General features: G+C 39.0%; 2 protein-coding genes across 8 annotated transcripts in view; one reads left to right on the plus strand and one right to left on the minus strand.

Annotated features, from left to right (window-relative positions):
- Nucleotides 1-24,575, plus strand: part of DLG2 (discs large MAGUK scaffold protein 2) — a 486,684-nt gene that overhangs the window by 415,001 nt on the left and 47,108 nt on the right. For all 4 annotated transcript variants that reach the window (XM_030234136.2, XM_030234140.2, XM_030234138.2 and 1 more), the window contains one exon: nt 20,899-21,075. In XM_030234136.2, the coding sequence (XP_030089996.1) occupies nt 20,899-21,075 (177 nt within the window). The remainder of the gene's footprint in view (nt 1-20,898; nt 21,076-24,575) is intronic.
- ANKRD42 (ankyrin repeat domain 42) overlaps nt 1-24,575 on the minus strand; it is a 268,662-nt gene that overhangs the window by 102,821 nt on the left and 141,266 nt on the right. The gene's annotated exons all lie outside the window — the stretch shown is intronic.

The following is a 24,575-nucleotide window of genomic DNA, read 5'->3' on the forward strand; positions in this document are numbered from 1 at the left end:
ACTAAATGCTGGAATATATCTGAATTCTCACTCTTGCTGAAAGCCTGGCTGTAGTCTCTGTATTAGGTACCAACTCTTCAGGAATTCGAGACCAAAGTTCCACAAATGAGGATAGGCACTTTATTGAGCAGCAGTGTTGTTTAAAATGTAAGAGGGGGAAATGGTGGTGATGATAATGTTCCTCACATTTAGCAAAAAGAGCATTTCCCTTTTCCCTTTATTATTGTTGTTTCAGTCAAAGCCAGCCCAGAATAACTGATGGCAGTCAGGACAGTTCAATCACCACTGCATTCCTCAGACTCCAGCCTAGGGGTCACCACCAAATTCTTTCTCCCAGACTTTAACCATCCTGATCCCTCAGTCACTCTGCTTTTTTAAGGGAAGATGTGGAAAATATCCTTTCCAAAAATGGCTACCTGGTGGTTAAGACACCTTATGGAGATGAGAGAGTTCTAGATTTGTATGCCCTCAATGTGCTAAGAAAACTGCATATATATCTCCCACTGCCTCAGTCAATTGTGTAGCAAAACACTGAATTTCTCATGTTCAAATGTCTAACCACTAGACTACTAGAAAAAGCTAAATATCATGTCTGTGTTGAATGGGAATGATCTCTCCTGTTGAGGTCTTTCTGCATTCACCTTTGTACATGTTAGGTGTGGGTAAAGTACAGTAAGATTTAAATATAGGGTTAAATGCAGTCTGGATGTTTCCCTGCCTCAATGTGAATCCCATTAAATGTTTAAGTGAGAGAAAGAGACATCCAGCTTCTCATGAATTTGTGAGAATAAATGTAGTCTAAAATACCTGGTCCACTGAAGGGAGTAGAAATGCTGAATTTTGCAATAGGGCTGTGGTGCTTAAAATCCATCATGTTAATTTTAGGCATAAAAATGATCAGTCTGAATCTGACTTTCAGCTTTGAGTAACCTATCAGTGTCCAGTAACTTTTATTATAGACTGTATTCAATGCTTTTGCCTTACTGTGCTTCAAGTGACTATGATGACTATGAAAGAGGTGAGATTAGATATGGTCCTAATTTTCAGGATCATCTGAAGCTTTCTGAACAGCAACCATCAAGTCCAAAGCAATTGCAATCCCAGTCATAGCTATAGCTAAAATAAATCACATGCCAGGCTGGAATTTCACATTGCTGGAACTGGCATTTTCTTTTTAAGAAGCCCTTAAACTAGGAGGCCATTTTAAAGATACTATCAATGATTAGCAAAGAAAGTATCATAGTTAATTTGTGAGCCACATTCATGTGAATGAGTTCACTTCACTCCAAAAGGGGATTTCCACCTGCTGCATTATGATATGTTAGATATGGCTTTTCCTCACCAACAAAATGATCTTGTTAGTAAAAATATGTTTCTGTGACACAATTCTTTGGGTATGACTGTGGAAGCCAGATAACCTTGCACACCACTTTGTACCCAGAGCCTTGACTGCTCACACTGCACTGCTTGCTTACTCCCAACCCCTCCATTGGAGCAAACTACCTGGTTTCCTTAGAGACTAAATCCCTTTTGACTGGATCTCTTTGTATGACACAATCTCACAGACTTTTACTCTAGGAGATGCCTCTACACCCTCATCCCACTTGTTTAGGACATTAGCAACACTGTTCTGCTGTCATGCTGTACAGCATGGTTTGGGAGGCTACCGCCTCCTGCATCCACTACTTCAGCCACTTCTCAGAAGAGGAACACCACAGCATTTAACTGATCATTCCTCGGGGCCAAAGGGTGTGATGGGCTCAAAACCCAGTGCTAAGCTGTATGGGTGGGATGTGCAAGAGGGCACTGACCCTGGACACTGAGGTTGCAAACTGATTGTCAATACTGAGCCCTCTCCGGTGCAGATATGTGCCAATGCAGTCTAGCAATAAAGCATCTGCACCCTTTCATAATTAGCTTATTTTTACAAAGTGTCCTGATTCAAGATCTTCAAGACAACTGTCTTGGTCTAGAGGAAATTTGGTAGACAGCGAAACCATACATGTGTTATGTTGATTCAGAAACGTCAGGGTAATTTTACAGAGATGTCAAGAGTTACAAGAGCTGCTTTTTTTTCCCTCCAATATAATTATTTCACATATGTCCAACACATTCTGTTCAATCTCTGTCTTGTGAGGATCAGTTTTGTGACATTTATAGTAAAGATGTACTGTTGTTTCTAATTTTGCTTCTCTTTAAAATTCTGCAGACATTGCAAAAGATCCAGCAGCTGTTGCTTTAAAATGCAGATAAGTAGGACACTATGCCACTCACGGGCGCCATCATTACAGACCCATGTCACTGTTTTCTGTCAGCTAGAAGTTAATTACTTCATTTTTCACCCTGTCAATCATTTCTAGAGAGACAAGAACAAAGATATCTTCAGGGCATATATGGCTTTTTTTTCTCCAAGTCATTTTTTTCCATGAACATTATGATGATGTTTCTCTTATTTAGTTTATAATGAAGTGTAAGCAGAGGAAAATATTCCTTAGAACATTTCTTTAGATGTTGTTGCTGCAGCATTTATTAACATCCAATTATAATGCTTTCTTTTCTCTAGAAAAGAATCTTTTTTCATAAGGTTTGAAAAACAGTTTTTAGGAAATTTCTCTTCTGCTCATATCTTTACCCAAAGGCAAAGGGACCTAGTTTTGTACTGTGAGAATTTCTCTAAAAATTAGCAATACTTGGATTAACTGCAAAAAGAAATAAGGTACAGTATGAGTACATTAGATGTATTTAATAATTTGGTTAAAATCCTAATATTGCTGTGGTGGGTTAGAAAGATGTGCATACATCCACAATCTTATAAACTGACCCATATTTATGCAGGTTGTTTTAATTATTATAGGCTCTAAGTCTTGTGCCAGTAAAATTCTGTAACAAACAAGCAAAATTTAGTTTTGCATTGAAACACTGAATTAGCCCATAACATTTGTGTTTTTGGAAGTAGTCAGTGTTCTTAAATCTGGGACGTGTTTTCAATCCTTTCATTCAGTGTAACCACAGAAGAGTTTGGGTTGGAAGGGGCCTCTAAAGGTCATCCAGTTCAGCCGCCCTGCAATGAGCAGGGACATCTTCAGCTAGATGAGGTAGCTAATCCTGAAACACTACTTGATAGTGGAAATCCAAAAGATTACTCAAAATAATATTCAATACAATTATTTCAACTGCTTTGAAATTCTTAGTAACTGTGCCAAGACTTTCAGATAAAAATTAAACACCCCATCCCTTTAAACCTAAACATCAGAGGAAAGAAAAAGGGAAGGACGTATTATGAAAGAAGTGTTTTGCTAATAACATAAAAATAGTTGTATCTACCTCTCAATTAGTATTTCTCATATCTCTAAGCTTTCTCTGAAGGACCAGCTAGGTGAAGAAACAGATATATTGACGATGACTTGCACAGCCTGAAGAAAATTACCGTCCCTAGGAGTGGATCGCAGCTGCCTATGGGCAGCTGTATCCCATTTGTACAGATGGGGTTTCAGCTTCAATTCCTTAGCTGGATTCAACAAATAAGGCAGGATAGAAACATAAAAATTGTCTTTCATGCAGGTTGTCACAAGCCAAAAAACAACTGATTTGAGGTCTACAGCCCAAACAGAAGCCCTGGTGCTGTAGGGTGAATGTGTGAAAGCAAACATGACCACCACACTCAGGTGGACCAAAGGTCCTTCCCAACTATTGTTCTGCTTCAAATAGCATCTGATAGCAGATCATCTGCAACTATTAAAATAGCTCTTGGTGGACTTTTTCTCCTCCTTAAAAGATGTTTTTAGACCTATTTAAGTTTTCAGAGTCCGCAACACCTACTTGTGAATTTCATACTGTATATCATCTGTTAGTGGCTAAATTACACTTTCTTCCATTTCTTGGGAACAAGTGTTCCATATTCCTTCTTTCTTGACACTTGTAATTTCATTAATTTTATTATTCTTTTTTCTTGTTCATCCCTTTTAAAGCTGAGGAGGCTTAGTCTGTGTAGTCTGTTTCTGTGAGAAAATTGCCCTTATTGGCCTTTTTGTCCCTTTTTTGCCTTTTCCAGGTCTTCTTTGGGATGAAAGGATCAGGATTGTCTGTAGAGGTATATGGGTGTCTGTATCATGGCATAATAACAATTATATAACAATTTGTTTAAATGGCATGCACAAATTTGCCTTTTTCACTAATGCCAAGCATTGAATTCATGTCTTCCTAGAAAAATAATAAAGTCTCCAGCACTTCTTCTGACGGTAGTATTTGCTTACCCAGTGTAAATCAGTATGTAGATTGACTGAGGACTGGTACTCCCCATGCTTCCCTTTGCATTCATTCACATTGAATTCCACAGAATCATGGAATAGTTTGGGTTGGAAGGGAACTTAAAGGTCATCTAGTTCCAACACCCCTGACATGGATAAGGAGACCTTCCTACACCAGCTTACTCAATGCCACACACAACCAGTAGTGTTTTTTCCAGTTAAAACCATCCCCCCTTGCCCTATTGCAACAGGCCCTGCTAAACAGTCTGTCCCCACCTTTCTTATAAGCCCCTTTCAAGTATTGAAAGGCCACAATGACAACTCCCTGAAGCCTTCTCTTCTCCAGGCTGGACAGCCACAGCCTGTGCTCACAGGAGGGGTACCCCAGTCCTCTCACCATCTTCATGGCCTCCTCTGGATTCACTCCTCTTTGTTCTTCTCGTGCTGAGGGGCCCAGAGCTGGGTTTTATCATCCATTCTTTTGCAAATCTTCTGACTCAATTTTTGGTTTTTCTACCCTTGATACTGCAATTACCTCATTTTTCATCACCTTTTCTAGATTACTTACAGGATTTAGTCTCTTGTGAAAAATCTTTATTAACCCTTTTTGCATCCTTTAAACACTTATTAATCCTTCACTCACAGACCACTGGTTTGTTTTTTTCTACACATTTCATGACATTTTGGTGAGGAAGTCTGTTGTAAGTTTTCTGGAAATTCACATGATATTTATGGTCAGTGAGTTTATTGTTCCTAAGTAGATCTACCTGTTTCTCAAGTCAGATTTCATTTATTTGTTGTCTCTCTTTAAAAAACAGGCTCAGTATTTTCCATTTCCATGTTGGAGTCATTCGTCTCATCCTGGTAATTTATTACTATTCATTTTATTGATTTGTTATTAAACTTTTGCTACTGACACATCAAGTGCAGATGATTCCATTGATTTGACAGGTCTGAAAGGCTCTTCTGTGGGTTCATCCTTAAGCACATTCTGCAGCTGATTGTAAATAATTCATTTAACTTTATTGGTATGGCCTTTTCTTTCCTCAGCTCTCTTATTACACCCCAATGCCCTGTGTAATTGGTATTTAGTTTCTGAATGCTGCACAGACCTTACTGTAGTTATCCTCAGGATCCTCCCTCATGGCAAGGAAATGCCATCTATCCTTATTTTGTAAAGACAGAGGCTAGGCCCCAGAGAGACAGACACTTAGTAAAGGATGCTGACTAATGAAACACTCAGGTTTGCAGCTCCTCAAAAATATCTCCAGCTTTGAGCACAGAACTCCCAAGGAGAAAGGTACTGAAAGGTACCAGCTTGAAGGCAGGACATGAATTTGGTGCTGGGGCTGGATTCGTGGCAGCAGACACACTGAGTGTTGGGATACCTACAGCAGCCAGGTAAAAAAGCTGAGGAGTGATGTGTGTGATGCTCTGACTGCTGCTGGTCTCTGTGATTCAGAGCTGGAAGGCACTCCTTGCTGCCAGCCTTTTTTTCATGCCCACCTCCTGCTCCAGCACTCCTTCAGGGTGATCATACAAGAGCTGCCAACAAGCATTTGAGGAGGTAGAAGAGCTTTCCAAAGATACTGACAATGATGTTGTAAGGCCAGGAAAATGATGTTGTAAGGCCAGGACATTTCTGTGGCTTGCTTTGCACCTTGGTTGTGACAGGATTGGTGGTGGCACATCCTCTCCTCAGTGTCCCTGCAGAGCATGGCAATGCAGGGCCAGGCGTGCCCCAGTGACTGCTGCTCTCTGGATGGGGAGTGGACCCACCCTGGGGCTTGGGCTCACACTGGAGGCTGGCTGAAAGCACAGACATCCCCACTGCAGCAGGCAGGAGATCCCTCAGCCTTGAGTAAAAGGGAGAAACAATACAAACTTTAAAACAAAGCAAGGAAATGAAAAAATATCAACCCGCCTCCCTAAAGACCAGTGCTGCAATGGAACTGGTAATTAGTGGCAGTAAATTATTGATACAGCTGTGCGAGATACAAAGATTTTCAAAAGCAGTCCTGCTACTGAGCAGATTTTTTAAAAATTTTCCCTCAGAGGCAGTTGCATGCTGCAATGAGGCTTTGCTTAATAAAGGCCTTCCTGATCAAGAAGATTGTGTCTCAAATATCTGCCCTTTGAAAGAATAGAGGCTCTTGCCATTAGTTCAGAAAAGGGATTTTAATATACAGAGTTTTGAGATCATAAGATGTGTTTCAAAAAAGACTGGATATGGCCCTCAGTGCCATGGTTTAGCTGAGGTGTTAGGGCATGGGTTGGACTTGATGACCTTGAAGGTCTCTTCCAACCCAGTCATTCTATGAATTCTGTGTCACTTTGAATATAAATCAAGTTCCATACAGTCAATTTTTAAGGTGTTTTAAAATTCTTTTTTATTTCATCACATTGTACCTCGTACTGACTTGCTTGTTTATATTTTTTTTAAAAATGAAAGTCATTTATTGCAATACAAAATGAATCTCCTTAGTCTTTCCACTAGCTTGGTTCCCTTTACAGAGCTTACTGACAGAACTGTAGGGGTACATAGTAGCTGTGGAAAAGAAACATTTCAGACTTTCCTGGAGAAACAGATATTATATATAGATATAATATATAACAGATATTATAACAGCTGAATATTTGACAGGAAATACTAGGTTAATGAGACAGAGACAGGAGGAAAACAATTTAAAATACAGGATTTGCCCTGCTAGTTGGATGATGTGTTAAGCAAAAAACGGAAGCTGTAAGGATCCTGTAAGGCCAGAGTGGTGAATGGTAGAACTGGACACAGGGAAAATGTTTGGACATTTATGTGTTTAAATTATTTAAAGAATACACACTTGAGAACCAAGTGCTTTGGTCAATTTATAGAGCTAAGGCAGATTCATTTCAAAGGTGGTTTGAAACTCCTATTTCCACTATTTCTATTTAGTGCAACCCAGCACTTTATGTGCTATAACAGCTTTCATGTTGGTGAGGTGATATTAATTAGTCATTAATCTTCACACCCAGCCCTTGATAGAGGGACACAAGGGTCAAAATTTATTTGACATAGCATTGACACATGCATGGAAACTCCTCAGCTCCACAGTAATTGTCCCTCCATGACTTATCTGAGTTTCCCCAGCTCCCTGGGAAGTCTGGCAGTCTGTGGGTTGTCTGGGCAGCATTCTTGGTGCTGGGAATCACTCTCCCCAACTGACTGATGGGTGAGAGTCATCACCTACATGCAGGGAAAGCTGTCAGCAAACTGAAGAGATCAACCCAATTCTCCTTAAGCCCCATTTTCATAATTTGTCACCCACAGATATTCCTGGTGTTTGATTTATTTTTCTAACTGGATTGCTTGATTTGTTGGTTTTTTTTAACATTGAACATTTTCCATATCCTTTTCCCTGTCAGCACTAATGCAAGTCATGCAGACAATTTCAGTTTCTCACCTTCTGTACCTATTCTCCTCTATAAAAGTAACATCAATTTTCTCTTGCAAGTGCCCTGGTTCAGAAGAAAGGTGATCTATCTGAGTGTCCTTCCTGTGCCAAGTGTCCTTTCTGTGGTGCTGGTTAACAGCAGATGTTTAGGCAACTTACAGGGAACAGGGCACATATGGTCTGATCCTCTCCCTGCTGTTCACCACAACCTCCTCCAAAGACAGCGACCTCGCTCAGGCCCTAAATAAATCACACACTAAATTGCATTGCTGTTTCCATGTTAGAAGTGAAAAAGGGAAGTGAAAAGGAAGTTCCTACAGCTTGTAAATGAGGCTACAAAATACTAAAAATTATAAGAATTGGTCCAGGCAAAAAAACTTGTTGATGAATATTTCAGTCTTGTACCCAAAGAAAAACATCTCTTCAGTCACAGACATTTGTTTGTTCACTTTCTTGCTTGTTTGTTTTTCCACAACTCCCTGGCATGTCAGGATAATAATAATAATAATAATAAAAGAACTTCTTTTTGGTCCCTATTCTGTCATTCTGTAAGATTCAATTCATTTTAATGGCATGGGTTTTGTATAAGCAAATGCTAAATGACAGTGTAATTTATACTTCATGCTTTTCTGACAAAATGTGTAGCTTCAATTGATGCTTCTATTGAAATCAAAAACATTTCACTCTTTGTGTTCAATTTGCCCATCACAGCCATCAATATGGCCACTTTACCACATGTTCTGAGCACTTCACAATACCCTCTGTGTGTATTCTTATTTCACCATTAAGAAACTGGACACCGAATCAGAGATCTATATCAGCCCATTTTTCTGATCTCATGTAAATGCTTAGAATTATTCCTTTCCCATATGTACTTAGCTCTCTCCATTACTCTCCAGGGAGTTTCGATTTCTCTAATATCTGCATTGCACCTATTTTTTCTTCCCAAAATATGAACAAAAGAAAGCCCTCTCTACTGTAATTCCATGTCTATACCAGGGGTGCCTACACTGCCCAAGGATGGCTCAGCCACTGAGCACACTGGAGTTCCCAAACCACCTTCAAGTGATTGTAGATTTTTTGCAGTGTTGGTGCATGATTCTGAAGATCACCTGAAATTGTACACAGCTTGAGCATCTCTGTACCATCCTCAGTCACCTTCATCAAGGCACTTTTAAGCAAAGTGAAGTATTTTTCTCTACTACAGAAAATGCTGTCAGACACCAAAGTATAATTTTATGCAGAAGATATATTGAAAATTCTTGATATTCCCAAAAGTGATAAATATGGTCTAAACTCCTATGTCTGAACATGTTTTATACTTCAGTCCTTCTGTAGATATGATCATAAGTAATTTACTTTGAAGGAGATCATTCTGATGTTTCAAGTCCAACCCCCCTCTCAAAACATGGTCAGCTTCAAAATTCCTTCAAGTTGCTCAGGACCTTGTCCAGGTGAGTTGCTAGTATCTCCCAAAATTTCAGAACCTCTGCACTTCCTGCACCAAGGCTCACCATCCTTGAGATTCTGTCCTCTCCCACATGCTCAGAGCAGCTCCACGAGGGAGGAACTGGTCCCCAAATAATGCAAATATGAACGTGGTCCAATGCAGTCCCTTATTCCTACTGGATTTGTTTTATCAAGGATGGTTTTTTTAGATAAGTTCTTGTTGTGTTTTCTCTATTGGGAGTGTGAGATTTGCTCCTGCCTCTTCAGTGGAAACAAGACTTGACCTCATGTATCTTCCTTGTTAGGGACAAGGTTTGTTGTTCTTTTGGAGGTTTTTCTTCCACTGAAGTGGAATGGAATGAAAGATAATATTTGTGTTGGAAAGGACCTGAAAGGATCATCTGTTCCAAAAGCCTAACCAGTTCAGGGCTGAGCACAAATTAAAGTGTGTTGTAGAGGGCATTGAACAAATATTTCTTAAACACTGACATTGACCAGCTCTCAAGGAAACCTCATCAAATACCTCAGCAGAGCCAGCAAGCAAAACAATATGAGGAAATTTTTGGATCAGCTCGTGGTGAACACAACACACAAAGACATGCTTATAAATTCATCTCTTCTACAACTTTCCCATCTACAAAACCTTTTTGTAGGGGGCACTATTCAATGTCTTTAAAATAGAGAGGAAAGATGCCAGCATAATTTATAAGCCAGTGAAGAAGTTACTGTTCATTTCTAGCTCTCAGAGACATAAACTGGGATTTTTTTACCATTTTTGCCTCAGTCTTGTGTTTCCTGCACACACATATCTAACATTACCTGGCTTGTTACATTCCTTTGACTCAGGCTTAAGAAGTGGTAGTGGTTTATGATGTTCCAAACTGAGTTTTACATCCTGAAATGTGCAGTTAATTTCCTTAAAACAAATTCATAGAAATTATTTACCTAGCAGGTAGTATTAGAAAAGCAACTGCACCTGTGAATGATTTTCTAGTACATAGAGTGTGTCATGGCACAGTTAGGTCTAAGGACATGTAATTTGTTTGAAATTGGTCAGATTACTCAAGTGGCAAACAAAATTTGGCTTAGGAGCCTAACTCAAAAGATGGCAAGCTGAACTGAAGCTTTTAGACATAGCTTTTAATGTATATTTCCCATGTACAATTAATTGCTGAGTGGAAGTAAGGGTTTGTGGTTGTTCTTTTTTTTTCCTGTAGGATAAAGGAATGTCTTAAAATCCCAGTAAATTTAAGCCAGCATAGATAGAAATTTGTAATGGCAGGGGGAGGGAAAAGAACATTCTGGTTTTCCTGGAAGATTTGTTTTTAGGCTTTTTATTGCCACAAGATTCAAGTGAAATGAAGATAATAAAAGGAGAGGTCCCAGTTTGGTTGCTTAAGTCAGGTATTAAATACAGAATGAGGAGTATCATTGTAGACAACACCATCAAAACTCCGAGCTTCATTCATGGCAGCAGGAACTTATCCTGGTTCCTGGTTTCTCCTGGTTCCTAGCACCATCCAGGAGCAAGCAACCAAAGCACTTCTGTTACTGCACCAGACCTTCATCTTGCCAGCCTCAGGGCAGCTTAAGGCAAATTCTGTCAGTCTTAAAGCTGCTTAGGGTATGTTTTCAAAGTGTCTTTGCAAATCAAAGTCTAATCTTCACTGAAAGTCTACAAAACCCTGTCTCAGATGTGCTTAATTTACCTTTAAAAATGGGATGCAGGAACTTCTGATGTTACCTTTATTCCTGCTTTTGAGCACATGTGAGCCTGGGCTCCCAGAGAGGAGGGTGTGGATAATGCAGTGGAGGGAATGAGGAATTGCAAGGAGCTCAGTGCAGTGTGCAGGGAGTTGTGGGAAAACAAACCTTATTTATTGTTTCACAGAAGGCAGGAATTTTAGTGTCATCCTCTTGCAGCTTTCTTTCAAAAATATTAAAATAGATATTGCTGCTGTTAAATGTTTTGGGTCATGGTGGTCAATCAGCACTTTTAGAGTCAAAGTACATTTCTAAAGAAAATTGACAACCAGACACACAGTGAGACCAACCAATCTAATCATTAAGAAGTAACAGTCACATTGTTTTGACACTGATGAGGTGACACCGAAGACCATTATTTTAATTTTTAAATTTATTTGTTTGTTTCTGCTTTTGAATATTCTGGCATCTTATTTTCAAGCCTTTTTTCTGTGAAGAGCATACACTAGTGAAAACTGGTGTTGAATTATTCATTTGACTCAAGAAGTTGGAGATTTATAGAAACTATCATCTACTAGAAAACATTCTACCCAGTCACAGAATAAAACTTCACAGGATAAATCTCTTTGTGGTAAGTGCTGACAGATAGGAGTTCAAGGAATCCACAGCACTGGGTGACCAAATAGAACTGGTTGACAAAATAGAACCTCTCATAGCTGCTGCTCTCCCAGGCAAACTTTCTCTGTTCCTTCTTTTACAGTTTAGACAATTTCAGTGAGTTCACCTCAGGCCTGTGGCATTGATTTTTCTAGAGTTCCACCTTAAAAATCTGACATCTTTAAAGATTTCATGTTTGGCCTCATGAAGCAGGGGTTATGTAGAGACATCTGACCTTTGTACCATAAAAATTCATCTTTAGATTTCAGCTCCATTTGGACTTTTGCAAAATTACTCTTCTTCAAAAGTCATCTTTTAAATGAGACAAAGTTAAACCCAGAAATTAATTGCATTGCTTCCAATTGAAGTCTATGCTAAAAGCCAAAGAAAAGGATTCATTCTATAGGCAGCTTCCTCCTGCTGACTGAGTAAACTCTTAATGAGTTCCTCAAGTTTTGACCGAGACACAAAAGGTTTTCATGATTTCTCAAACAGTTGCATTCAGCAGAGTTTATGGATTTAGTACATTTCTCCACATTAAGCAGGATAATTAATTTCCATCATTAATTTCCATCCATTAATTTTCAGTGGTTTTCTACAGTATAGCTCCTGTTTGAATGGGGCTTCTCATTATCTCACCAGAACTACTCAGTCAACACAATAACAATGGAAATCCAAATTGTGACTCTTTCACTGTCAAAGGACAGCATTCAAGGCCAAGCAGAAACCATTAGTGAGAAAGAGCTGTTGCAAACAAATATCTTGACTTTTCTTTCCATAATGCCCTCTCTCCTCAGAGCAGCCAATGTTCTATCTCATTAATACTTTCTCTGAGTTTTGCTTGTCTACACTTTCTCACAGCTAGAGAACAATCTTTTTCCAATAGCAGTTTCTAAAGGCTGGAGTGTATGAATGGATTTATTATGATATTAACAAATTATTATGATACATAATGATTCATTATGTTATGATCACCTCCATGATAGGAAAGTCTGTAGAGTTCCTCACCTCTTACCACAGAAGTAAGTCAGAATATTCAGAGTGACAAGGCTCCAATGTTTACTTCTCAGGAGAAAACAAAAAAGATTATCCATTTTGCTGACAAAATTGTTTGAATTGTGGCTGGTGGGATGTTTTCTAGTAGTGGAAGCATTGTGCTTAGTCCATCTCTTACAAGTCTTTCTGTCATCATTATGTTCAAATTGTACAAATCATAAATGTGGATCATTTTTTCATAGGAAGACTTTGTCTTACTTAAGTTCTGCAGATGTCTAATATCCTTCTCAAAAAAAAAAAAAAAAGCATATCATATATCAGGCTGGTAGTAATAATTATGTTACCAGGGGGGTTCTTTTTGTGTGCTGGAAATTTCCTTTTGATTATAAACCAGTGGAAGCACAATGAATTCTGTGGGCAGCCTGGGCACGATGGAATTTTAAAAGCTGCCAACTGACTCGGGTCATGATTAGGTCTAAGAGAAAGCAATTGCAAGCTACAGGGTATCTGAGAAAACAACCTAAAAATCCAATTACCCAAAGCAGATCTTCTAGTTCTCTTGCAATAGTTAGACCAATTACTGCTGCAGACCAATTACTAAAAAATATTTTAATCCAGTGCTTTTTTGCAGTGTATTCTCTAGGTAGGAAGACACATTTGGGTGCAGGGAGATATGGGGGTAGGTACAGGCTGTGCTAACAGAGTCAGAATTTTCCCTTTCAGTTTCATTGTCTTTAAAAGAAACACCTAATTTTATTTTATGTTTTATTTTATTTTATTTTACTTTATTTTTTCCTGGGGAAAAAAAAAACCCTAAATTAATATTCTCAGACAGAAAATAAGTTGCTATGAGAGAGAATGACTTTTTGGCTCCTGTGTCAATCCATGCAACCCACAGGTTGCAATTTCAGGTGAATTACCCAGTAGTTTAGAGTATCCCTGATTTGACATCCAGTCACATTTCCTTTCAGGATATGGATAATCTTAAATGTCACAACACAAAAATCTGTGTTGAGAAACTGCACTTGATGGCTCAGAGAGAAACCAGAGATGCAGTCAAGCAGCAGCTTCACTTAGTCTGTATGGGCAGGAAAAAAATCAAACCAAATAACAAAATAGATTTAATATCATTTTGGTGCATAATGCACAGGCCAGGTCAAGGTCAGTCAAAAATTATCTCATTTCTTTAGAAGAAACAGCTAAGTACATAGCTGGCATGAGTTTTGAATTAGCTGCAAAATCTGCATCTCATGCACAATTTTGTGGGTTTATTGTGAAATTTCAGTCACAAACTCAGGGGTGCTGAAGAAGCCTTCCAGAATCAACTACAGATCTCCTCTGGAGTTCATCAAAATAGCGCAAGGCTAAATTTAATCTGTTCAGACCCAAGGTGATCTCCCTGTTTTAAAGCAAACCTCAAAGCTGAGGTTCTGGACTACATTGAGTCCAGTGCAGATGTATTTAAAAGCTTCTGTTTACCACAGATGAAACTGGCTGCCAGATTTTCCTAGTCAGTAAATTATGGTAAGGTAAGCATATGCTCACGGCTTGGTTTCAGATGTTTGCAAGCAGAAGGGGGAATTCTATTTGGGTCTTTTATGCCCTGTAAAATGCCAAAGAAACAAAAAAGTGTGTTCCTTGAACTGAATTCCCCTTGTGCTGGCACAAGAGAAAGCATGAAGGAATTTCACTTTCTCAAGCCACCTTACAAATGCTGCTGGGAGGGGTTAAAGCCAGGCAAACCTGGCAGTAATATTATTTCTGTCCATGTCTACAACTGAAGGACTGAAGTGTCAGTCCTTGCTCACTGTGAGATGTTTTGCCTCTAAAAAAGTACGTTGTATCCTGTTGCGTAGCAAGACCATGAAGGTGCAACATGTTGGTTTGATCCTTCTGAAAATGTTGACTTCCATTTTACTGTACAAATTTTGCAGAACCCATTTCCTGCACAGAATACGAGCACTTGCTAAAAACTAAAAAAAAGCCCGTTGGCAACATAGAGATCGGCTCATAAGAGCTGACATTAAGCATCAGCTTGGATCCCCCAAATGAGCAGAATACTCCCCAAGGACAAATGGCAGCCCTCTTTCCTGATAAACATCATAAAGAAAATATATGCCTCTTCTTTGTGAATTTTTTCTGGAACCAACTACTGCTGTCTCCAATCCTCTTTTTCATTGAGATCCATGACATAACTCTCTGCCAAATTCCCACTAGGAGGAAAAGAATGAGGAATTACTTGGACTGAATGGAGAAATTGCTGAATGAAGTAAAGTAATATGATAGCAAATGGAAAAGGCTTGGATGCAAATATGCAATGGGATTTGCTGCAGTGGAGGTGCCTTAGGAGCAGCAACACTAACACCCTGAACTGCACATTGACTGGGAGCATGCCCCATGGCTCTGAGCCTAAACCTAACCTCTTACTAATTTAAAGGCATTTCTCCTTGTCCTGTTACTACATGCCCCTTAAAAAGTCCCTCTCCAGCTTACTTGTAGTCTCTAAGGTGGTGGAAGATCATAATAGTCTCCTTGGAGCCTTCTCCAGGCTGAGCAACCACAATTCTCTCAGCCTGTGTTCATAGCAGAGGTGTCCCAGATCTCTGATTATCTTTGTGTTCTCCTCTGGACTCACTCCAGCAGGTCTACATCCTTCTGCTGGTGGTCCACAGCTGGACACAGCACTCCTGTCCGCTTTATGTGCATCCAAACTGTTGCTGGTAATGAGCCCTGATCAGTGCTAACTTCCAAAGGGAACCTGGCAACCGTGTTGTACTGCTGCGCTGTCATGACTGATTTTGGTAACCCAGACTGCCAGTACTGTCCCTCCCAGCCTGACAAGGTGGATAGGGGAAAAAAAAAGAAGAAAGAAAAAAACAAAATAAAGGCAGGGGGAGGGGAATGAAAGTAAAAAAGTAAAAGAAAAATAAGGCAAAGAAATGGAAAAAGCAGGAATCGTGGTATATATGAGTGACGGGTCGAACATTCAGACATATTTTGTTAAAACTATATTGTTGAAGTATACTCCTAATAAAAGCTGTTCTTCCCAACAGTCCCCCCTTCCACCCTCTCAGCAGAGGTGACAATGTGTGATAGAATCATCTTTTGCACAGGGGCTATTGCAGCAGCCTCCAGTCTCAGCAAGCTGCATCTCAGAGCTTCCCAAACCTCCCAAGGAGGGAGAGACCTTTTTGTATGCTCTACACATAGGATTTACCACTTCAGCGTCTCCAGATGGAAACAGAGCTGGGAGGAGAAGCTGAAAGTCTTTATTGGTTAGCCAGTATGTGAAAATTTAACCCATTTAATAGCATCTTAATTGCCCTGCAATGGCTGCTTGGATCAGAGAGCCGCTGTGCTCTCTGTTGTAGCTATAGCAATGAATTACATTAGCGTTTCTTTCATCTTCTTCTAATTTTTTTCTTCAAGCTGAGCCTGCAAGTGGGTGGAAATGCATTTATTACTGAGTGCAGAAAAGACAGCTATGAAGCTTGGGGTCTGATTCTGACTATGATGCTGAGTTAGTGTCTAAAACCAGGCAAATGATTAAACCTCTCTGCACTGGATTTCCCCATCTGTAAAAAAAGAATAGGACAGGGGGTAGGATAGATGTGGTGAATGAGGAGAATAGCATATATCTCCCTTAGGATGATGCTATAAAATCTGATGTCTGAGAATCCCTTTTCAGAGAAGAGAGAAATATCCTTTAGTGGTGCATATGCAGATATGCTGGCAGATCACAGGAGAGTTAAGACTATTTACAGCAGCTGAAAATCTCTCCTGCTAAATGTTGTTGTCGTTTCATAATCAAGTGAATAGCAAAGAGCAGTCTGTAAATTTATGTGCAAACTCCCATCTGTGCCAGAAGAAGAAGAAGAAAGTAATTTCAAAGATGCAAATAAAGCTGCCACGCAGCACCTAAACTGTGTGAAGTTACTGGCCATTGATAGAGAAGTGGAAGTTTTTGGGGTTTTGCACTGAACATATAGAAGCGTTCAGTAAAATATATTCCTGTGTTGTAAATGCAGATATAGCCCTTGCTTTGTCAGGAAGATTGTGAAGACTACGAGCAGTGGTGTTTACAGCATTAGCTGAGGAAGCTAAGAAGTTTCTCTGTAAAATTCTCCCTTGCTAAGGGCTTAGCAAGATCACTTAGTCTTTCTGTACCCTATTTTTTCACATTACAAATGCTGGTGACAACATAATATCGTGGATGTCAATAGGTTGTAATATATGGGATTGCACTAGGAATTTATTTTCTGGTTTTTTATGGCTAATATATTTTCTTTGTCACACATTTATTCCTCTAGCTGCGAGAATAGGTGTCATTGGGAATAGAAATTTACTGCACAAGGCAGCTTAGCTTTTGAAAATGTCTCAAATAATGAAGTATTTATGCTAAGTGGAAGAAAAAAAGATACCCCAGTTTTGATGGCCTTCCTGCCATGTAGACACCTCAATGCATGTTAGGCAGTACATTGGTGAAGTCAGTATTTTAATTTCAAATAATTTTTGAGCAATGAATTTCAATGCTGTTGTGAAATGTTTGTCGCATGTTTTACGGTGATGTGGCTGTCTAAAAATGATTAAGAAGCACCCAAGCACAAAAATAAAACCTGTCAGGTTCTGTCCAAATTGCTGCTGGGATTAGTCTAGTGTAATGATCACTTCTGAAGTCTGGAATAATATCAGGGAAGCAAGCCCTGATATTATTATTAGCCTTCCCATATTCTTAAATATTTGTGATAGCCAGCTTCTTCTAAATTTTTGCACCTCCTGCTTCACTTCTCAGGACTTTATTTTCTATAAGCATGAGGCTTTCCCCAAGCCTTTAATGGCAGTACTTGGCATTTGAATTACACTTTTCACTTTCAAGATATTAAACAGTTTTCCTTAAACTAAGGCAAGAACTGAGAACTGAGAAAAAAATAACTTAAGTATTAATGGAACTTTGGTGCATATACCTTATGCTTTTGATAATCACACCAATTCCTGCTGCTGTTTTTCTAATAAGGGAACTAAGCTGACCAAATCATGATTTCACCACATCTGTTAAACTGGTTAGTAGCAAGCTCTGTTCCCTATTCCAGTACTTTATCCACCTCTCACAGTAGTCACTGGGTTTAGTGTATTTGTAACTTCAACATGCACTCTCTATCCTGTGTAACCCAGGGTCCTGTTTGTGAAATGCCCTGTCCAGAAGATGCTGAACAGGAGTTTTCTGATGCTGATGTGATCACTACATCGGTGGCAGCTCTAAAGTGGAAGTTAAATAATTCAAACTGATTTCCTTCCTTATAAAATATTGACTACCCCAATTCAAAAGTAGACCAAGTCAGCTGACATAAATGTCATTAAAATGTTGTAAGGTTATTGAGATTATTATTCTTTAATACTGCAGTAAAAGACACTAAAAATTATTTACAGCTCAGTGCTGTCAAGAACTGCCCAAGCAACCCATGAATAAGCAGCCTCAGCCAGATGAAAGCATTGGTCATATTAGCAAGTTCAGAAAGCTCACTGGCTGTGCTGAGCAGTCCCTCCACTATCTGCAATATTGTGCTTGTGTTTTGGGGAGAGACCTCTAATTCATTCCAGAGAGAGAGAGAGGCACTGTGACATGTCTTCTTGGTTTAGACCCTCTGGATGATTTGAATAACCCTGTTTCTATTAAACATCTCATTTTGGAAGAGTACTTGTCTGATCCTGAACGTGATGATCCTTCTCTAGCTGCAATGATGGTGCTCATCTCTCAGAGAGGGCTGTTAGGTGCTCTGTGAAAGGGTGGGTTTCTTGTTGGACTGTGTTGCTTATATTTTCCTCTCAACTCATAAAATACAGCAAAGGTGCTACTATTTTTTAACTTTTCTTCTGATAGTCTCCCTGGCATGGATATTCTCCCTCACCTATCTAAAGTGTCTAACATACCCCTTAGTGTGTTATCCTGGTGAAGAAGCTTGCACAAATCAGCTAGACTTTGCTGAGAGCTCACCTTGACTCTGATGAAAGTTTCAGTGCTTGCAGATGGTATCCTGTAAGACTTGGATGTCGTTGTCTAAAAACATGAAAGGGCAAAGAAAAAAAAGTGTCTTTTTCTGTCTCTTCTGCCCAGTTCCTTTACCAAACAAGAGGTCTGGCTGCATTCATTTTGTGTCACTTCAGTAGACACTCAACAGATGCAGAGGTGTTATTTTTATATACATCTTCAAAACCAAGCACAAACAGAACTGTGTGGTGTTCATCAGGTAGAAAATTAGAAATGACATGTCAGTATCTTAAAGGGACCAGATTTTGTAATCCAAACTGCCCTCTTAGCTTGAGGTGGTGGGGATGAGTGTGCCCAGGTCTCTCTTTAGCCCAAAGTAGTCAACAATGCCTGAAGTAAAGATCTCCACCTACTTTATAGCTGGGCCAACAGCCAACCAGCAAAAGTATGTTTTACAGAGCCAGAAATGTTATCAAAGGTGTAAGCTCAAATACAGCTGTTACCAAGACCTGGCTCTTAATTTGAAATGTTTCGGAAAGATCACTGAAGTCAGCTCTCTTGTAATTTTCATTTGCTAATGGAGTAATCAACATCTGTAGAGCATCAGCCACAAAATCTTTCATTCAGTGAAAAGTGTGCTCAAAAAGTCTCTTCTCTGAGATCCGTAATCTCATTTTAATTAGCAATTCACATGATTACTCCAATCAAAGCAAGTCAGTGGCAAACGTTGCCATCTGCATTCATCGTTAACATCAGCCAGCTCGAGGACAGACTCATTTTAAGTCAATATGTGGGCTCTGAGGTGCAAATGTCTGTTCAAGGACAAAGAATATTGTCCTGCTTTCTACTCCTCAACTTTTGAAAGACAACCTTCATCTTAGAACTTGTTGAATAGGGAGCATTTCCCTTTTGGCATCAGGGAATGTTTTGCATCAGGGATATGAGAGTCTTGCTTGTTCCCTATAACAGAAGATATTGTCCCGTGTTTTGACTGACTTAATTATGCCTGGAATAGGGATTGTAGGATGTCTGCTCAGTAACCAGCATGGCCAACTGTCTGGTTAGGGGGATTTGAGCTATTGAACAGATTCCACAGTAAGGTGCACAATTAATCAGTGAATTTTTAAGAATGTTCAGTAAGGTGGTAAAACTCTGACCAATGCCTACAGGATCATGTGTTGTGTGCCTGTTTGTATATGCACTGCCATCTTCCAGGGGTCTAGTGTCATCTCTTGGTTAAGAAGAGGTGTCTAATGACACTTCACTGCTTCTGAATTTATGAGTTTTTTCATCAGATGTCCTCAAAGGAGGCTGTACTTGAGATGCACCAGATGACCTAGTACCAGTAAGAGTACTTTATGAGTGTAAATATTTAATAAGATATAGTCAGGTTTCAAAAATAACTTTTCCACTGCTAAGCCATTAAATTTTTCCGAAGGGTACTTGTATTCCAAGAACATTTACCAAAAAAGGAACAAGCATAAGTAAGCTTATGGATTATGTAAAATTCAGCAGTCTTCATCCTCAAAGGGAATTATCTGGGCATTTCTGAAGATGTTATTACATGACTTTAAACTCTTTAAAAGAACACATATTTCAAGTAGCATTTTTCCTCCTCCTGAACCAGATTTGCCATGCACAGTTGGTGCATATGAGAGCTTTAAATTATTTTGGTTGCATAGTCACAATTTTGATAACTTATTTCAAATTTCTCTGCCTTATGAGAAGTAGCTTTGAGTGGTTTATAGCTACCCCTAAAACTGCTACAATCATTCTTTGTGCTTACACTAGAATGCACAGTAATTAATTACATCAAATCCTTCTGAAAAAAGTGTTTACCAGTGGAAAGATTGCCATGGCTTTCTTTCTGACAATGAAAGAGAAGGAATTATTAGAAACTTCTTGGGATTTAACTGATGTAGCATTTCTGCAGCCAGGATTATGGTCATATTATTTTCCCTATATGAAATAAACATCAGTTCTTGACAGGTATGATCTTTAAACAATATTTTACATGGGAAAAATATTCCCAAGTATTTTTACATGTAAGAAACCAAGATCTGGATTTTTAGCTAGGTAACTCTAGGTGACCTGCACTTGCTGGGATTCATGTGCAGGGTCTTACTCTCAGAAAGAGGGAATACATCTACCCTGATGTAGGTGCCAGCCATAGGACTGGAAGGCATAGGCTGAAAGTTTGTATCAGATTTTACCATTCACTTTCTCTTACAGGAAAAAAAAAAAAAAAAAAACAAAAAGAAAAGGCTTCTGTAAAGACTAACTCCACAGTGGAAAGAGTTTTCCTCTGAGTAGGACCTTTCTCCTTGGAAAAGGTTACCTGTGACACAAGATATGATTAATTGCTCACAAGTAAATGTACCCAGACTGATATAATCACCTGCCTTCATATCTTTATTTGCTTTCACAGAGCCATGTTTGACTATGACAAGAGCAAAGACAGTGGCCTCCCAAGCCAAGGACTGAGTTTCAAGTATGGAGACATCCTTCACGTCATCAACGCCTCAGATGATGAATGGTGGCAGGCGAGGAGGGTCACTCTGGAGGGGGACAGTGAGGAGATGGGAGTTATACCCAGCAAGAGGAGGTGAGTGCTGCCTCCTCCTTCTTACCTCCTTGGCCATTATATCAAAATATTTCCTTTTTTTTTTGGTAAAGATGGGTTGCATCAATCTACTGAAAAACTGGGGGCAGTGAATCTTGAAATCTCACAGGTATTTCAAGAGTTGGAAGATACAGCTTTTGCTGTGAGAATTAAAGCATTCAGACTGTTTATAACTGTACTGAAAAGAAACTCAAAAGGTGACTCAATTACTAGTAACATCATAAAGAAAGGGGAAAAGAAGGAGAGATTGCTGTCTACTAAAGAGCTTCAGCAAAAAAAAATGGAATTACCAGAACCTGAGTCTGGGAATTCACTCTGAATTTGAAGTGGAGCACATGTTTTAATGTCAGGGTGATTAGCCATTGCATCAAACTGCTGAAGGATGTAATGAATGGCTTGACATTTTCAAATCAAGACTGTATGTCTTTCTTTTGAGAGGGTAATAGCATTAAACTTCTCAGCCTGTGTGATGTAAAATATGGTGCTAAATTATACAATGGTCATCTTTGGCTTCAAAATCTGTTAATTTAATATCTGCCTGCCTGGAAACTGATGGATAACCAATAGCACAGTAAATTTTTCATATAATATAAATGAAGGCACTTTCATCTGCTCTCCAAGCTAAATCTCAATCTTTTGTGTCTGTGATGGATTTGTGGTGACTGTCGGAGAGAGAACAGATATCTGAATCTCCCTCATTCTTTGTACTGTTTATTCTGCCTAGATGCTTTTGTGAAATTGGCCACAAGTCTCTGATAGTATCAGAACTAGCACACAAAGCAGTATTACCTCCTGGCTCTGTTGATAGTTGCTATAAAAAGGTCAAAAACTGAAAGGGTAGGAGGAAAATTAAATCCATCAAAACATATTACATTTCTCTTTTGCAGCAATGCCGTCATACTGAGTATAAACTTTCTAGTCCTAGCTATTTCAGCTTTAGCACCAGTGTAAAAATGATCATGACCATTTTTTTATAGAGGGGAAATGGGATGCTTGGTGCCCCCTTGAGCATCTGCTGCTGTTTCAAGAGAATTGGCCAAGGTACTAATAGAGCTCATGGTACTCATTGTTCTAAATCATGTAAAAGTAAACTAAAAGGCCATCAAATACCTTGTTGACATGAGCCCTGAAAAAACATTAATTTCTCTAATGATCATGTTTGAATAGCATCCACACCTGGTTTTTCAGCAAAGAGCCATTTTGGTGTTGGGTAATAGACAGAAATAAAAGGTTAGGTTATAAGTTTCAAGATGGAAAATGTGCCCATTAACCAGACTTAGTCTCTAGATATTGAAAAAGGAATACTTGCCTGCTATTCATTGCTACAGTAAATACTGCTGTAATTACATGATTGCATTGTAGATGGGAAGAGAGAAGAGTTTATTTAATGCTATGGTAAGGAAGTGCACAGAGCTCACTCCTGTGTGGTGCCTACTATGAAAAGGTGCAAAAAGCTGTCATGCATATTAAAACAACTACAGAGGAAAAAAAGACAAAGGTAATTAAGATGTGGAATTGTATATCCTGTAAAGTAGAAAGGTGGTGTGTGCCTAATGCATATTGGGTTACCCACACAGTGGTGTTTTCAAGGACAACAGACAGAGGTTCTCTAGTCAAGGTCAGACATATAAGAGAGCCTAGGAATAAGATGTGGCTTAGGAAACACTGGGAGAAAACAGAATTAAAAAAAAAAAAAAAAAAAAAAAAAGTACTATATGAAAATAGGTTGGTTAAAACCTAAAAACAAGAGTCTTGAATTTTAAAAAAGATTCAGGTACAGTTACCATGCTCTCCACTTGTTATCCTTATTCTTTACTAGTGAAGCTGAGTGGTCTGGAAAAATCAATGGCATCCGATTTTCTGTCTGCATGAATGTAATGATACACCTGAGCTGGAGTGGGAGGAGGTAGCTGTTATTTCATAAAAGGCTTCAGTTGTACAATATTTTTTTCCAATGCACTGAAAAGTGAGGACTGTTTCCTTTCTGTGGGTTCTGGATGATTCCTCAGTGCCCGAGACTGATGTGCTCTTGCCAGCACCTTCTGCGGTCATTTACTCCACCCAAGGGCAGGATGAGCAATCAGCGCGCACAGGGCTGAGTTACAGAGAGTAAAGCTAATCACACTCACCAGATTGTGCTACTTCAGAGTTCAATTTCCTCTGCAGGTGTGGGTTATTGACTGTGAGAGGATTAATCTAAAACAGAGTACTCCTGGAATTAATTTGACTAAATATAGGCAGCTACAGCATGGAAAGCCTCATTTAAGCTGTTGGCTCCAGCATGCCATGTCTCTTATAGTCTATATGGGATTATTTCTATAAGCAATGCTTTGTATATAATAAAGCATATGTTATATCTAGTAGTAAAATACTGTGATAAAAAGAAAGGAAAGAAGGAAAATAAGAAAATCTGTAGGTGTTGGTTTGCCTTGTCCTGCAAGCTAAATTTGCCATAATGTAGTAAATTGAAGAAATTTATATTTGTCTTGTATTTTTCAATCCCCAATTCATTTCTGTTCCTTTTTTTTTTAGTGTCTTGGGGGCTTCAGGGGGTTATGCTTGGAAGGGTTTTCTTTTGTGTTTAGATTCCTTTTTCTGCTTGTGGTACTGTAACTTTATTTTTTGCACTTTTGGTCAGTGAGAGGCTATACAGATCCAGGTTGAGTCTTTTAGCTGTCTGCTTTTCTTCTGTCCTACTTCCCTTGACTTCTGTCCAGCAACTACTAAGATACAATTCCTGCATTTCCCATAAGTGAAATATTTCCCATAAATGAAATCGTTATGAAATAGCTCTGAAAATCAGTGACAACTTCAATTATATATATATATATATGTATGTATACAAATATATATCTATCTATATGTGTGTACAAATATACATGTATATAAACAGACATATTTCTTCTTTAAAAAGCTGTGTAATGGTAATTGCTTTCCATGTGTTTAGGCCTTTTACTTTTTTACAGGAGAGCCCATCATACAATGACATTTTAGCATGAGCTAATGAGAGAAATTGGGAATGATTAATCAAGCCTCCTTACTCTTTTTCTCCTCTATGACTTATGTGCTATACCAGCAAAAAAAATCATAATTTAGAATTATAGGGGAGCTGCCACTCATTAGTCTCTCCAGGTTTTTGTATACATTACCTCTTAGTGATTTGATAGAGTTTGAAACCTTTTTTGTCATCAGATTTCAGTGCTTCTGCCAACATGTGGATTTGTTGCCTTATTAATGGTTAAATTGACAAGTCAGGCTTTAAGAGAGTTCTGGAGGGCAGCACTGCAGCTGGAGGGGTGTTACTGAAAGAAGCAGCACAAAGAAGTGAGGGTGGCCCCAAGTTTCTCCACTGATAAGTGCAAGGACCAAGTCTCATGGAGCAGTGAGCCAATGACCTCTGTGCAGATTAAAGAAAATTGAATTCTAAGGATCCTGCGGTTCTTAAATATAATTGCAACCATTTCTACACCTGAAAACAACAT

Source organism: Serinus canaria, chromosome 1, assembly GCF_022539315.1.
Source record: "Serinus canaria isolate serCan28SL12 chromosome 1, serCan2020, whole genome shotgun sequence".
Classification (NCBI taxonomy): domain Eukaryota; kingdom Metazoa; phylum Chordata; class Aves; order Passeriformes; family Fringillidae; genus Serinus; species Serinus canaria.